At 38.4% G+C, this 16,933-nt stretch overlaps 1 protein-coding gene across 1 annotated transcript in view; it reads right to left on the bottom strand.

Moving 5' to 3' along the window:
* Nucleotides 1-9,448: 9,448 nt before the first annotated feature.
* LOC128713364 (uncharacterized) overlaps nt 9,449-16,933 on the bottom strand; it is a 45,970-nt gene continuing 38,485 nt past the window's right edge. The window contains exons 9-10 of the mRNA XM_053808221.1: nt 13,722-13,821; nt 9,449-10,594 (exon numbers count right to left, since the gene is read on the bottom strand). Of these exons, the coding sequence (XP_053664196.1) occupies nt 9,449-10,594; nt 13,722-13,821 (1,246 nt within the window). The remainder of the gene's footprint in view (nt 10,595-13,721; nt 13,822-16,933) is intronic.

Raw genomic sequence — 16,933 nt, 5'->3', positions numbered from 1 at the left:
AATGTCAGTGGCCGTAACAAATTAGCTGCATGATGGTTGGTATCGTTTTTGTAGTAATGGAGTATCTATGTTAGGTGTTATGCCCTGAGAACTGTACACTTCCAATACATCATTCAAATAATCATTTGTGTATCGTGATCGTAGTTTAGATATATTAACGTTCATATGTGAAAAATGTAGCTCTCAAACGTATGTAGTTCCAAACATAGAGAATATTTTTGCGGATAATTTCATTTGGATTAATTCGATAGGAGATTTGTAAAATTAACGATAGGTTTGTAATATTCATTTAGCTCAGCTAATGTTCTGTAAGATTTCAATCATTCTGTAAACCAATCCATTCGAGCTGATATTCATAAAAAAACAGCTTTGGAAAGATGAGTAGAAAATGTTAAATTGTGTTTTGAATACTAGCAAAATAATAGCTATTTTTTACTATACCTTACACAATTCAACACTGCTGTGCATTTTCGCAAAAAGTTTAATTTAGGAAAGTGCGTACAATTATTTTCAGCTATCTCATTGCTTCATAGTTTCAACTTCATTTGAAATACACAGACGCTGTCGCGATATTGTGCAACTATTTTATAACAACCATCTAGTGAAGGGTTCAGCACACGCAATAGAAATGGGACATATTTGCCAAAAACGAATGTTCTGTTATCCAGATATCCTCTTGCTGTTCTTTAAAGGATTTGCTTTCAAGCTCCATGATGACTATTATTGCTACCCACAATTCCATGCTTCACGCAATGCCCCCTGATGAAGAATACAATTGAAAATCTTGATCTCCCCTCCATCCAGCTACAACGCCACCCTTTTCCCTATCAAAGCGGCGGTATCAGTAAAATCGGTACTCTCGTGATCGTAGTTAAATTTATTAATTAAATGTTCGTCAATATTTCTGGCTAAATCAAAAATGTATTTTACCATTGTATTTTTTTTAATAAACCGAGAGTGTTTAATACTTGCTTGTTATCTGTCGCGAGCCGCATCAAACGTCGTCACGGGCCGCATGTTTGACCATTTGGATTATTACAATTTTAAAATTTGTATCTGATAAAACCTATGGTAATAGGAAGATTAAATAAAACAGCTCATTTTGTGACGTTAATATTCTATTAAAGTGTCCTTGGGTAATTAAAAAAAAAACTCTTCGTTTCGCTTCGATGAATGATTATTCTATTGTATGATTGTACTTGATTAGTTAAAATGCATATATGATAGTTATTTTGCATAGTTTCGTTTATGTTAGGGATTTTATTGCCCTTGACGCGAGACCGATGTGTTAAATTTTGGCTCTGAGTGGTTTATTTCTTTCTTTACCTTCTGTTTGGTTAATTTGAGTTGAAAAGGAAACTGCACACCTTATACCTGTTGATGATGTCAATAAGATACACAAGAACTTTTTATAAGAGTCTGGAAGTTCTTAAAAAGTGTATTTTGTTGTTAAAAGTTTAAGCAAAAATAAAATTAAAATGTATCATTTTTAATGTTGATTACATCATCTCTTTATGCAATATTGATCTGAATATGTAATGTCCTTGAACACAAGCCTTCCTCCGTAATATGAAACGCTTCTGAAAGAAACTGTTCCAAAAGATATGCAAACTTTTATTGTTTATGAAATCTTTAATTTAGGAAAAGATTCAAAAAACGTTTTACCAAAAGAATAGGTCTGTTACTGTGCGTCGCTGCTCATTATTTTATTTACTGGTGTTATCAATTTGTTTATTAAGAAAGAACAAAGTGAAAAGTAAGCAAATTATTTTTGATACATTTTAAATTATTAGATTAGTTTTCTCAAATCTAGTATTCCCAAACATGAAAAGGTTATGATTTTTTCAGAAGCAACTCTTTATATATGCTGTTATCTATCTAACATTATACTGAACTTCCGTAACAAACACAAAAACACAATTAACTTCTAATCATGTTGTTTGGAAAAAGTCCTTCTCTGATAATTTATATACATCTTTTTTTGTGATTTCAGGTAGAATTATAGTTGTTGTTGGTATTTATTATTTTTCAGAAATTTTGAGTGAATAACGGATAAAATAAATTTTTCTTTTATAATACGTTTGTGTTAATATTGGCTCGTAGTTTCACGCATTCTCTCACTCAACGCTCATTTCTTGCTGCGTGGAAATCGTCACAGAAAAAGGGAAATAAGAGCTCTGTTGCTAACCGTCGCGGCATTATCAACCGCAGGTGACAAGATATTTGAAATCGTCGTTCACAACTCGCTTTTAAACCGCTGCCGTTCGCTGATTTCAACACGTCAGTATGGTTACTATCTTGGACGCAGTGTGGCCACAAATCTTACATTTGTGACCAATTGTCATGATGCAATTGCCTCTGAGTTCCAAATGGACGTGATTTACACAGACCATAAGATTCTTTTTGATCGGTTGAATCGCCGAGTATTGTTGGCGAAGCTTGACATGGACTTGAATATCTGGCCCATTGGTGGATTGACTCAAATCATACCTCATTATTGACGGTTTCTCGGACTGGTATAACGACCTGTAAATTTCTGTTCATAAGTGTTAAATTGTTTTTAATTACGGTATATCGGACAAACAAAACAAGGACCTGGGAGTTACTCTTGACCACAAAGTTAAAATCCAACGGCACCACAACAAAATCACATATAAAGTTATTAAAATGCTAGGTTTTCTTGGTAGGCAGATTTAATTAATTTATTAAATGCACTGGTCGATGACACCATGGATACGTGTCATGCGTGGTCAGCGGAACCGGAGTCAATCTATTCCAAAGTGACGGAACCGTGAGAATCGCAGCGTATATAGCGATACACCACCAGAGACGGCAGCCACAGTTTCAGTGGAAAAGCAGTTCCCGGTTGCAGCAGCCAGCGCGGACGAATCGGTTCTTGATGAATAGCGATAACAGAATAAAGTTATAACATTTTTTTGAACCCCAACCAGATAAGAGTTTGATAAATTGCATGATTAAGTGTAACAACGTCCTTGAATACCATGGAATAATATGTAACAAATATATTTTTAGAAAAAAAGTCTTGCAATATTTAAACATTAAAATGTGAACTATTACTGCTCAATATGTTTTAAAAAAATTTCATGCATCGATGTAACAAGTTTCGTACGCCTTAAATATTGCTAAGTGCTTTTTCTATGAATAGTCATGGCGAGAAAGAAAAAAAAAATAGTGAATTGCATTCTTAGACTGTTAATTTATAAATGTTAGGTCCTAAATAATGTATGGTATTTGTTTAGGTAAGGTGCTAGTAATAAGAATAGGTTAGTAACAGTAGCTTTTGATTTTTTCAAATTCAAGGGATTTTTTTAAATTTCAACACTATTTTCCCTAATTAAAGTTAAAATCATGCACAGCCATCTAAAACTACTTCAGCTAAGTCGCTTACTAGAGCAAACATTAATGAGGAGAGAAAATGTATCAGAACCCATTATATTAAAGGTCAGTTAGTTAAGTTAAGTATTTCTGTATTGTACAATTTCTTGATGTGACATCACATTGGCAATTTAAAGTAATGGATACGATTAATAATCTTTCCGCATTGATACAATTTTTGCTTTAGCGTAACCAGGAGTTCTGTTTTTTTTTATAATAAGTGTTTGGATTTGATAATGTGAGAAAAATCATTTACAAAAAAACTCACGTGTAGAAAACAAAAAACTAAATTAACTTACATCTATATAAAACCTAATTTACCTATATTAAGTAAACCGACACCAAGAATATGCTACTAATTGTTGTACAAATGAATTTGTGCTCATCTGACATTTGTTGTAATATTTACGAGAAATATGGTCGATGTAGTTTACAATAAGAAGGGAGTTTGTTTTTCTGTGCAGATCAATAGTGCGATACCATGGCGGTACATGTAACATAATTTTTAGTAATTTGTTTTGACAAATTTGTAACTTCTTTAAGTCAGTTTTGGCGCAACTCTTCCATACAGGCGCAGCGTACATTAATATAGGTCTTAAACATGCATTGTAAAGATGCAATTTATTTTGTAGATTTAGTTTTGATTTTCTATTTACTAGAGAATAAAGACATTTCAGGGTTTTTGCAGCTTTGCTGACAGAATTTTCTAAATGTGGTTTAAAAGTAATGCGTTGATCGAAGGTGTTTGGAATGTTTGTGTTATTTATTTTTAAGCAACGTTGAGGAAGTTATCGTTTACTGGTGTATTTAGTAAAGAAGAGAGCGTCTGACTTATTTTCGTTTACTTTCAGTTTCCATTTGTTGCAAAATTTATTGTACCTTTTTAACGCGTTGTTCAGTGATTTTATTATTGCTTTTGGTTGTTTTGATGACGATGTTATGGCAAAGTCGTCAGCGTATAGGTATTGTTCACAATTCTTCGTAGTTGGTAGATCTGATATGTAAATGTAGAATAGCAGTGGTGATAATATGCCACCTTGTGGTACGTCAGCTTTTAATGAAAAAAAAAATCAGATTTGGTATTATTGATATGGACACAGTTTTGTCTGTTTTCGAGAAAGATGATTTTCACCAAATATGGCGTGTAATTATATGAACAAAGTTTATATATCATACCTTGATGACATATGGTATCAAATGCTTTTTCTCCATCCAACAGAACAAGGCCGGTTGATTTTTTAATTATTCGGTTATTCAGTATGGTATTTTTCAATCTGTTAATTTGATGAGTGGTGGACAGTGCAGGTTGAAAACCGAATTGATAGTTTTGAATGACGTTGTTGTTATCCGTGAATAAATGTACACGAGAGGATATTAAAGGTCAAAACCACTATTGTATGCTTGAAAATGGTTAAAAGTGGAAATAGCACTTAACCAAGTAATTAAAAAAGTAAAAAATGGAAAAATTGTCATCTTTTATGGGAAGTTCATTAATCAATCAATCAAAACAAACAATAGACGAATTGCATGTGGTGTAAGAGTTATAAGTTATTCCACACAAAATCATATACAAATGCTTTTACACAAGCTTATCTGAAACAATACATGAACAGCAATGTTACTAACACAAAGACTATAAATTCGTTATCAATTCCTTATTCATTCTACAATCTTAGCTTTATTGATACAACTTATTAAAACACCAATGACAAATGCCTTCCCCGCGTAAGTTCTCTTCGCAGATGGTAAAATTCAGTATGAAACACAAAAATGCACCTTCCCCCACATGTTGTATCGGCAGTTGTTGTCCCACGTATTATAGTTCCATTTAATGTACATCTTTTACTCATGATGAAACAGAAGCAGTCTAACACGATTGAACACCGTTACTCTCCGAAGCACGGCTTTTTCAGTGTTAATTCAAACCCCAAGCAAAACTTTCATTGATGGTCCTTTACAAGGCGCTACGCTCAAAGAGCGAACCCAGTACCGCAGAACCGTACAGTTTCCACTATTCCATTCGCTTCATTAGCCAGAATTATTCAACGGATTTGTAATGTGACTTCTGGAAGTAGCCCGTTAGTGTGCCCTCGTCGGCAAAGGATGTCAGCTCCTGGGGAATCACGTTCGCATCCTCGATGCCGGTGCAAGGGCGACACATACACTCGAGCGGTGCTTTCGTTGACACCTGCGGGAGCCAATGAGGGATGCGTGCGGGTTAGGGTGGTACGGGAGTGAAGCAAGTAGCAAAATTAGTATGAATTCATCAAAATCGGGCACCATCAATGAGAATATACCAATGAAGGAAGCTTTATTAAACATTAACTACTAACAACAGCAAAAAAAAACTTCATGTATTGTAAGCACACGTTCTAAAATCATGCAGGTGTTACAATTAAACGGATTTGGCTGGTAGGCAAAAAATACATTTGAGAAGGTATAATAAACGCTGCTAACTAGTGCCTTCCATTTGTCCGTGTAGTGTTTCGGGTTTTTTTGTTACAATTTTCATTTGATATAAATAACTCATAATATGCAATTAACGGTACGTACCTGCTTGCCGTGCTGCATCGCCTGCTATGATAAGTTCTAGGGGAAAGTAAGGGATGATTCTCGCCTACTTACCCACCCTGGTTGTACAGCGTTAAAAGCCATCCATAGCAACCAGGTTTACATATCCACCACAGCCTTACCTTACCAAGTTGCACCCCGACAAACCAAACTCTCTAACGAACCGACCAAGCTACCTAACCGACCATCCAACTGAATAAACCAATCTTTTCTGTAAAATGGAGATTCCTTCCCACACCATCCACACCACGGACCACGTCGGAGGAGCTAGAGTATGGTGATGGGGATGGTACCATAAATTCAGCACCCCACATTAGCCACCCCAAAGGCCATAGGGCTTCGTTTCGGTCTCTAGGCTTTCGGTCTTTGGTTTATCAGTGGACATGCTGTACTGATTTTTTTTCCTCTTCTTTGCTTTGTTGTGTACGTATATATTACAACCCTTGCTCACCTTCCCGTATCCTTGCTGTGTACCCATGTACGTGTGTTTATGGGTGGTGGACATAATGGGGAAGTGGACAAAAGTTTAGCGCACCGTGTTAGGCAACGGGAACACGGCAACGTGAGGGTAAGTTTCGTCATTACTTACCGTTATCCTTCTGGGCGTGTAAGACTTGGGCGGGAAGTAGGAAAAGCGCCAACTCCAAAACCACTAGGATGGTCGATTTCATCTGGTTTGGTACATAGAAATGGAAGCAGACGAGTTAAAAGGAGCTTTTTCTTAACACGCCTTAGAATGGAATTGGATGGGATATTTGGTTGTACTTTAAAATATCACTCACCGTTTACGGTTGAGCAGGTGTGAGTGAATTTAAAACTCAAAAAAGCGTTAAACGATTGAAGTTTGCCCAGCAGACCTAGAACCGAAAAAAACGACATCGAATCAGTGCTACCGAAAGCAATAAAAACGATGAATGTTTGCGTATAGCTTACCTTTCCAAAGTGTCCCCACCGTCGTACAAAATGATAACCTAAATCAAATCAAGTGTTTTGTTGATTCCTTTCAAACCTAAATGGATTACCGTTGCCGTAGCGATCCGTTGGAGAACTGATGGTTTACTGCAGCATGCATTACGGTATTTATAATTCGCCCCAAGTAGTGGAAAATAGTATTAAATCCCTCGCTCTCCTCCCCATTTCGACCGACCCCACATCAGGGAGAAAGGGAACAATATAAACAACATTTCATAACCCCCGGAACAACAAAATCATTCGATCCATTTGCGACCGCTGCGTGATTGCACCAAATGGCACTTTTCCATCATCAGAAATCGAGATTTGTTGTTTTGCGCCATCACACACGCAAACACATCCACACAATGCTCTTATCGGTGCATCTTCTTGTTTTAGCATCCTTGAGATTGCGGCTTAATAGGCAAGCAATGGGCATTAAGAAATGTCCCGGCAAACGATGTAAAATGAACTGGCATCGCCCATTCCTGCTGAGCGTAAAAATGTTCATTGTGTGTTCTCTAAAGTAGTGGCAGGAATCCTGGCAGGGGGGTGCTTCAGGGATGCTGTGACAAGTCAATCTACTTGAGCAGGATTTTTGCTATTCATTTGTTCCGCTAAGAGGTGCGGTTCGGGAGAACGGATGGGAAGACTGCGAAGGGCAAACCTTTTTGGCCACACCGAGTTGCTCGCAGAGTGCACTGTGTGTAAGCGTAAGTGCCTCCGTACGGCTGCTAATGTAATCAATTATACAGGCTACGCTTATGTTCAGGATATTTCACCAGTATCCACAAATCTAGAGGATCGGGAGGATGTAAAGTTATCCTGAAAACGAATCGAATGTTAAAAATAAACATTCATAATGGAAGTCTGTGCAAATGTATTGTTTTCTACGGAATTCGTTGGAACGTGAAGTTACTCTAGGTAAATTAGATTAGAGATGCACCGAGAAGATCCATTGCGTAAAGCATTGCAGATAAGAGCCAATTCTATTAAAACAGGTATGCTTACGGTGTAGTAAGCAAATTTAATTTAAAATTTTATTGCAGATAATGTACGACTTGAAGATGTCTTTTTTCTGGTATCTCCAAACCTCATCAATGAATGATTATTCAAAAATAATCAAATATTCTTACCCACCAGCGAATGTTAAGCTTCGTGTGTCCTGGAAGGATGTTCGAGAAGTTGGTATTATATTACATTACAGCGCCATATGAGCTGTATAATTTGAGAATAAGATTTGGTAGATCACAGAGAGTTGATTATATCATTGGGTTCATTCATTCGCCGTAATAACCACTCTCTTAAACAATCCATGTGTTTGACTGCATTATATATTTAACTTCTCGTGAATATTTTGGTACCTCTTGTACGTCTACGTCAGATATGATTCGCAAAAAAACCTTTAAAAGATTGAGTAAAAAATGAAGGAGAAATTGAAAACATGCAATTGGAAATGAAATTGATTTATGGATCAACGGACCGATGGGCCGGGACCGATCGACGATAGCACAATATGTATATTAAGAATAATTTCGGAAGATATTCTACATACAAACACCCATTTGGCCATTGTTTGACTTTGCTTGTTTTATTTGCCTGCAATTGTTTAACCCAACACTGTAAGGGAACTCGGAAAGCCGGGAAATGAAGCTCGTTTAGGCATTATGTCGTTATCCATTTTTTTTTTGTTTGTTTGGTGGGGAACAGGGAACGACAAACTTGGACTAAGGTGAAACGAAAACCATATGTAACCGGAATGACGTACCCAGCAGCAGCAGCACGTCAATCCGTTCCGCTACTCTAACTCTAGCCTGACTCTACACTGTCTTGCTAAACTCTGTACTTCGTGAAATGTCCCCATGTTTGTTCCCCAGCAGAAAAACGAAACGCCTTTTGCTCTGCTTTCATTCACAACTTTCGTTTCGCCAAAACTGAATAGTAAAAAATAATAATATACTTTAGTATGATAAAAACTTCAACATTCATCGCTTCTATATGTACAAGTAATGTATGTTTTTTTTTCTTCTCTGTCCTTCGCTTTCTGTCCCTTGAAATAGACAATCGTCCCTTGAAATAGACATGATCGTGATCGTGAGCGAGCTGACGTTTCTACGATCTATTCGTTTGTTTCATTATTTACTGATTTTGTATCCAGTGTTTCCATGGCGTTTAGAGTTCTTTTTTTTATTGTTCGGTAAATGTAACGGCATCGCTCGGAGCATTAGCTTGTCATTTACATATAGCTTGTCCATTCTAGATATCACAAGCACGATACAGGACATTGGCGTATGTCCTTCACTCAACCACGGATGCGTTCGTTCAGACTAGCAGCATGGTTGAGTAGTGTAAACAGTTGTATATAAATAAACCCTTTTTTATAGAATGCGTTAAAAACATTTAAATAAAATACAGACTGAAACACAAAACAAATTAACAGTGAAACATCAATACGGAAATACATTATCATCACACCAGTTGTTGCTCATTCTCGTTTCGTTCGCTGTGATACTCGTCTATGTATCAAGTTTTATAGGGATGAATCATTCGGTTTCGCGGTTTCGGTTTGCTGTTGCCGCCTTCGAAGTGTGTTCTGTTCCGTATCGACCAGCACATTCATTTCCGTCACCCCTCTACTACTGCAGCTGGTACTGGAGTCGTGACTATTACTAGAAAGTGGTTGACTAGTGGCGTCGCTGGTCATCGCTCGATCGACGATGGTAACGACTGGCACTTCAATGGCCCCAGCAGCGCCCTGCTGTTGCAGCAGCTGCTGCTGCTTGTTGACCACACAATGCGCATCGCCGACGTCCTGCGTCAGCGACATGCTACCGATCGGAGTCTTTTGCTGTCGATCGTCGAGCGTAGTTGATCGGTACGACGTCGCAGCGTCTGGGACAAAGCCACCCCCAACAACAGACGACACATCCCGTTGACTGTGGGGTGCTTCTGTCGACTGATGTTGTTGTTGATGCTGCTGCTGCTGCTGTTGTTGAGGGGTTAGTACCGCCTCTGGGAAAATGAAATTGTTTTCCTCATAGTTACGCTGATAATTGCTGCGTCGATCAACCGGTGGTTCCCGGTCTAGGTCGGTACCGTCATCATTCAATGGAGCGTCTTGAAGTGTTGGGTTGCGATTGTGTACCAAACCTACGGCGGCCCGCACAAATCGGTGCTGCATGCCAAACATGTTGTTGTTATTGTTGTAGAGGTTAATGGCAGCATTACCTCCCAGCATTGCCATACCCACGTTCAGGTTCGATCGCAGATACTGAATCGAATTGCGAGCGATGTCCCGCAGAGATGCATTTAAACCATTGATATTGTTCACGTTCAACGTGTGCAAACTGTAGCGCGGAAGGCGATTCAGGATGTCAGCGATGTTGTTATTGTTGTCGTTTTGAAGCCGCAACAAACGGAGAAAATTCGTCCACTGGAGACTATAGTTTGGGGCAACGGCCGCCGCTAATCCTTGCGGGCGTTGATTCGGACGTCGGTTGGGTTGCTGTTGGTTCGGCGCGTTTGGACGCTGCTGCTGTTGTTGGGGCCTTTGCTGGAAGTTGCCTTGCTGAGCTTGTGCCTGATCATTCCGCGTTTGGATGAGGATCTGCTGGAGTTGGGCTTGCTGAATGATGACAGGAAGTTCGTAGTGGTGGAAGAAGTAGATCATCGAATGCTGAAAGTACGAGGAAAATAATGAAAGAACAAATTCGAATGACACTGGTTAATGATATATACAAGCTAGTAAATTAAATTGTTAAGAACCGCATAAATATATGTTTGTTCGTGGCGAAATGTTTCCTTACTAGGACGTTTTTATTATTGCACATAAATTGTGTCATTTTAGGATAGATGGCACTAGAACAATCAATTAGTAATCTGTAACGACTTATTTGTTAAATACCCAATAGTACACAAGATTCTTGATGATTTTATTTGCCAAAATGTCGGAGATTTTACCAACAAAATATTAATAAAAAAAAAAACGTTACTAATCCGGTACGACGGTACTAATCAAATAATTTGTCGTACTGTAACGATACACCTAAAACCTTAATAAAAAATTATATACCAGGGTCGTATAAGGGCAAAGCACGAAACAAACAAATCAATAAACATCGACTAACATTCTATATAATATTACAGCTCAGACATTATATATTAATAGATTGACTGCTTATAAAATTCCACTAGCTGAATTTTTTCATCAAATTCCCCATTCTTTAAAAAGAATTCTATTTTGGCTTCGTTGATTATATTAAGGATTCGACTTTCGATCGTGATTAATGTTCTTTAAGTTGTATTGTTTTTAATGATTCATCTTCAATCTGTGGTCGCTTTATGGGTGGTTCTTGTCTTGCCATTAAAAATTTGACACTTAACCCAAACCATGCTCAACATTTATGATTCTTGAAAATCTATGGTCTGTTTAAATAGAAAACAAAGTTATTGTTCTATCTAATAAAAACAAAAAAAAAAGAATTAGAAAATATGTAAAAAGCAATGATTCTGCCTAATAGTGCTAGGTTATTGCATGAAAAAACTTCCTAAGAATGGGTTACACTCAAGATGCTAACAATTCTTCAATGTCATTACCCATCATGAACGCTGTTCATTTCAATTATCGATAGAAAGCACAGCATTCTTGTTGATGAAGAAGAACGCAAAACATAACGCAACTATTATCTCCCCCGGTTTCTTTCTTTTCTTATGCAACACCCATAGTGTCGGTCAATTATGCGAACAATTTTTAATCCGCTCTAATGCAGTTAGCTTATTAACGGCGGTACTGGCGGTAGTCGCAGTAGCATCCAACCTGCGTTGTGATGTATTGTTTTATAATTGGATCCGTACTCATCCATAATGTATAAATAGCATTAGTGGCCGACAACAGCCGGGCGAGAGTTAAGTCTACCCGATGCAGTACCACTACCTCTGCCATGAAGCATCCTTCGCAACGCTCGGTGCAATGAAAAATTGCATTCCAAATGATCGTTCTGCAACAACGGAAACATCACACGATGCCACCTTCAGAGGTTCTCTCGAGGAAGAAACATTACCTGATCTTTAAACGTCTATCGAACGATTGAAACATGAAACACGCAGAGCAAACGCTCTTGGGAGCAAACTTCTGAGCATCTTTTAATGTGAAGCGCGATTGTTACACACATATATAACTAACAAAAGGAAAAAAAACCCTTTCCATTTTCCCGGGTTCAAAGAAGGAATGAATTGCACCGGCACCAGAAAACGAAACACGAAGCAGAAGGACGAAGCATAAACACTTCGGAGAGCGTTACCTATCGACGAATGAAACTTCAACTTTTATTATTCGTTTACAGTATGATTAATGATGGAACTTTCCCCATTCTTTTCAATCCATTGCTTTGCTCCCCTCATTACAAAGCACTCGTCACTGCTCCCCGAATCCCGTCAGCATGCTGACGAGCAATGTTAAAATGAACTTGAGAAGGTTGATATAACCCAACACCCCAGAATGGTTGTTTTCTTCCTTTCGCGTTCCTTTGGTCGGAAGCAGAAAGTGGAAGTTTGCGGCAGTTCGTGCTATTGTATCGTTGTACCACTCCCAATTATGCCTTCCTCTTCGGTCCCTCATCGGGCCTATTTGGTTCTGTGAAGAAAGTTTTTCCTGAGGAGCATCATATAATACAGTAACACATTGCTGCAACTTTGGCTCAAAGGTTCAACAATTAATTGGATTAAAGTGATTTTTTTCATTTAAACGTTTCAGGTCACATTGATTGGTTTCAAACGTGATAAATGTCTCAGCCTCGTACTTTTTACATTCCAAAAATGTAAGCAAAGTTACATCGAAAACTTAATTTCGAGTATCGTTAAGCTGTATAAATTCTGTTTCTGGTTCCTAGACAAAAAAAATCATTCCCAAGAATACATTAAATGCATTTTTAAAATTTTGTTATACAACTGAACAGTTAAGAATGGAATGGTTGATGTATAAACTTCCTAGCTTTAATATTTAATTTGTGTTGCGGTAAGTTATACGGTACATAAGTGGGACGTGACATCAATTAGTAAAACCTTTTTTCCTTTCTCTGTCCTAACTGATTCCACCACCGGCCAAAAGCAAGCGAATGCGTCACACACATCGAGCGTTTAAGTAATTGTTCAACTGTGTAGAAGACCCACCGCAAGCGACACAAATTTGTCGAAAACTTTCACTAATTGCTAATGAAGTGTGCGACTGACCGGTTATTGGTAAAGGGACTGTAGCCGCTTTGGACGATCTTCTAGGGGACAGTGTTTCGATCGGTGGGAAATTTTCTTTCTTTTTCCCTCTGGAATTATACATATTTAACTGGCCGACGTTGAACTATTACTCTTCACTAAGAAGAGGATGAATTCGTTCAAAATAAATTATTACCATTCTTAGACTGCTGTTTAGAGGTAGTTTTTCTTCCATTACAACTGTTTATATGTATGTTTTAGCTTCTATGTATTTCTCGTGTGATCATATATTTTGTTCTACCTTTAAAATGTTAAGTAGGAACGTGTTCAAGCTAGTTTATCTGTGCTTCTTATATTATTGTATTATTGTATATTTATCGTGCCAGATGTAGCATATACTGCAAATTATTTAAAAAAATCATCTACTGGGTTTATAGCATTGTAATCTGAATGATTATTTTAAGATTTGTGGAAATATAATATAGTAAAAAACCAATGAACTGTAAAGTCACTAATTTTAGTTTTCGTGTTTTTTGTACTATTACTTCACAGTAAATATATAGCATTGATAATAAAATATTTTGAAGGTTTCTTACCTGTATAAACAACCAAGAAGTACACAACGCCAAGCTACTATACTGTCCATTAAAGCGATAGTGGTAAGCATAGAAGGAGAAGTGATATAAATAGAAGAATCTGAAAGTAAAGAAACGACGTGTTTTAATTAAACAAACAAAAATAGATAGCTAGAAAAAAACGATTCAAGGTCTAAGGGCTTTTAAAGGTTTGATACATAAAATTTTCCACATTTAAGCAATGAAATGAAGGGTGTCTTAATCGTTGTTCGACAGATTCATTCTTCTTCGATAGGAATATTATTAGAAATTCCTTTGCAATAGCTATAAAAAATGTAAATACTTCAGCCATTTAGAAGAAGCGCAAGGTACTAAAACAGACTGTTTCCATTCTACTATATCTGCCATACGGCATCCCGAGCATTCGCTCTTACTCCGCCGCTTTAGGGGTGTTACATGTGGGCTGAGTAAATTGACAAGGAGAAGTACGATTGACGGGTTCCGGTTTCTTATAGCATTTTGCAACCTACAATCCTTTTCTTGATCCTTTCTTTCAGTGAATTCTAGTATCGCATCCAAAACCCTCGATGATATCATGTTGAACGGGTGCACTTCTCAATGTTAAGCTTTCGTCATCTATGGAAACCTTTCGGTTTCGCCGAATTGGATGCCATCCTCGACCAACCGCCGCTGTTCGATTGAGTGAGAAAAAAAAACAACGCACACACACACACGCACCCTCGAACGCTCCGAAGCCTGTCGACAAAACGCGGATAAGTGGTCATAATTTTATGAAGAGGGTTAATCGAAGGAGCATCATCTTCATCTGCCTCCCGTACAGTGGGGATAGAGTTTCGGGGTTTTATATTTGGGTCAAAAATTTATTCAATTTCAAACCCTGCCGGCTATCCGGCCGGCTTGGCAACGGTACAGTGTTACCAAGGCTAAACTGTACGAAAATGGTTCCGTCTTTCGACCGTTGGGTTGATCTTTATCAATAAGTAAACCCAACAAGCCCTATAGCACACTGTCCATGCTGCAGCTCGTCGATTGAGCTGTCTATGTGACGTCGTTGTCTTTTGACCTGTCAACTGCCAACATCAACAAGAGATTTGTGGAAGGAGATTGGGAGATTTTGATGTGATACCAAGAAAGCATTTGCAAGGCCTGCGAATACGGAAAAACCCCTTAGTGCCCAAACAAGAAGCAAACCAACAAACGCGAACCAACATTTGCCTCAGCTTTGAGTGATGAAAATATGTTTTCGCAAGGGTATCAAACCGTATAGAATGCTGTCAGCAATAATAAAAGGGTCTCATTAGGGAAGCATTTTATATCAGCAACAGTTTAGCTTGTGTCGTTCAAATCCTTTTTTCCGACAAAAAATAGTGCTAGTAGAAATAATCAACTCTCAACGAGAGGCCTAGCAATTTGAAAGTCTTTAAATATTTTATTTGCTTAAAACATGCCTAGCAAAATTACCTGGTTGTCCATTTGTCGACTTTGCCGCAAGGGCCATCACCAAATCTTGATAGAATGTAACCTTTCCAGTAGCTTGTCACAGTCCCATTTACATTGCCAACGGAACGGAAGGCTGAGAAGGGTTTTATAAAATGACCATAGAATAAATATGAACGCAACGAAATGGACAGGGCAATGCATGCCAATGGACAGCCAGCAGAAACACCACAGTACGTCTGGAAGAAAGGAGTGAAGATTGAACAAGTTTCATCGGCGGCTTCGGTACGTTTTGAAACCATAATCAAGAGGTAGTAACATTGCGCTCTGTCGGAATGCATTGCCTAATGTAAAGCTAGGGATAAGCAGATTCAGTTGCCATCGGCCATCATTGCATTGCATTGCAGCTTGAGAGCACAGTCCACAACACAGCGGGTGAAGAAGCGCAGTAACGTTTTCATGCAGATTTCGCAAGCTCCTTTGCCATCACACAGCAAACGTCCACTTTCGTACTTTCATACACCACCCCGTGCAATGGCAAGCTAAATCCTAGATCGAAACTAAGAATCTCGATGTGCACAAGGGCATAAAGTTCTGGTGGTACATTCATAAGCACCGAACATTTGCAGTAGGACGACCTGTTGCTTCTTTTATCCAGCACAAGGGTTTAACAACTTGTATCTTCCACAGGAACAGCCAAAGCTGTTCTCGGCACGCGCCCCACAACACATCGTTTGTGTACTTGAAGTCCCCAACACATCGAACCACTGTATGCGATTTTCATCGGATTATGCAGTGCTGAAAATCTGAAATCTCCTCCGGAATACTTAATCATACGAGCTTTCCGTTTCCATCGCATTCCATGGACGACAACGACGACGGGGCGAGACTTGCCCAGATTTAGGATTCATAATTCTGAAAGATATAGTCTTGAAAGGCTTGCGCCACGTGACTGCCAGTCGCAGAAGCACTCGCCATCGTTGGATGGAACCAAACTCCGGATTTCCAACTGGCAATGGGCCGGGAAGCGCACTCATCCCGATGCGACGATGCCACGTTTGCAGTAGCTCCCTGGTGTGGAGAATGATAATTGACACTAATTCGGTAGTTCGGTCAGTGAGAAGGTTAATTGCATAGTGTCCTCAAAACCAACACTACCGGTGGGGTTTCCTCTCCATGTTATCGCTGCAGGATTTCCACTGAAAGGGGCTTTTATCAACATGGCTTTGATGAGCTCTTTACGGCACTTCCATTCAACGGAACAGTTTAACTTGCCACAAAATGCCACTCATATAGCAGGAACTCTGATGATGAAATTGATGTTTTTTATTCGTATTATTAATGCTATAAAATCGGTTATTTTTTAATTGGCAAAATGTATTTTGTATCAAATTTCGTGCAACTGTGTTAGCAAAAAAAAAACATGCGCATTATAGTCTATTCCAAAACCAATCCTATAACAAATAGCTACCCCCAACAAAACGGTGATATTTATGGCAAACATTCAATGAGGAAGTAAATGAAACTGAAACCGTACTGTGCTAAGTGAATACTGCAAATCCAAACAATGTTATGCTCGCTCATTTGAGTTGAAATTGAATCAACCGTATCGGTAAAGCGCTTTTCGCCCAATACCACCGCCATCACCACCATCGAAACATTTACGTTTCTGTCAAATCGATGCACGGAAATATGTCGAAATTAAATATTTCATTTGCATGATGATTTTTTAAGGATTCTTCCGTGCATATATGGCATGGATACCATTCACACCA

This window comes from Anopheles marshallii, chromosome 3 (assembly GCF_943734725.1).
Source record: "Anopheles marshallii chromosome 3, idAnoMarsDA_429_01, whole genome shotgun sequence".
NCBI lineage: Eukaryota > Metazoa > Arthropoda > Insecta > Diptera > Culicidae > Anopheles > Anopheles marshallii.
The sequence above is the reverse complement of the archived record's forward strand: the minus strand, read 5'-3'. Positions and strand labels throughout refer to the sequence as shown.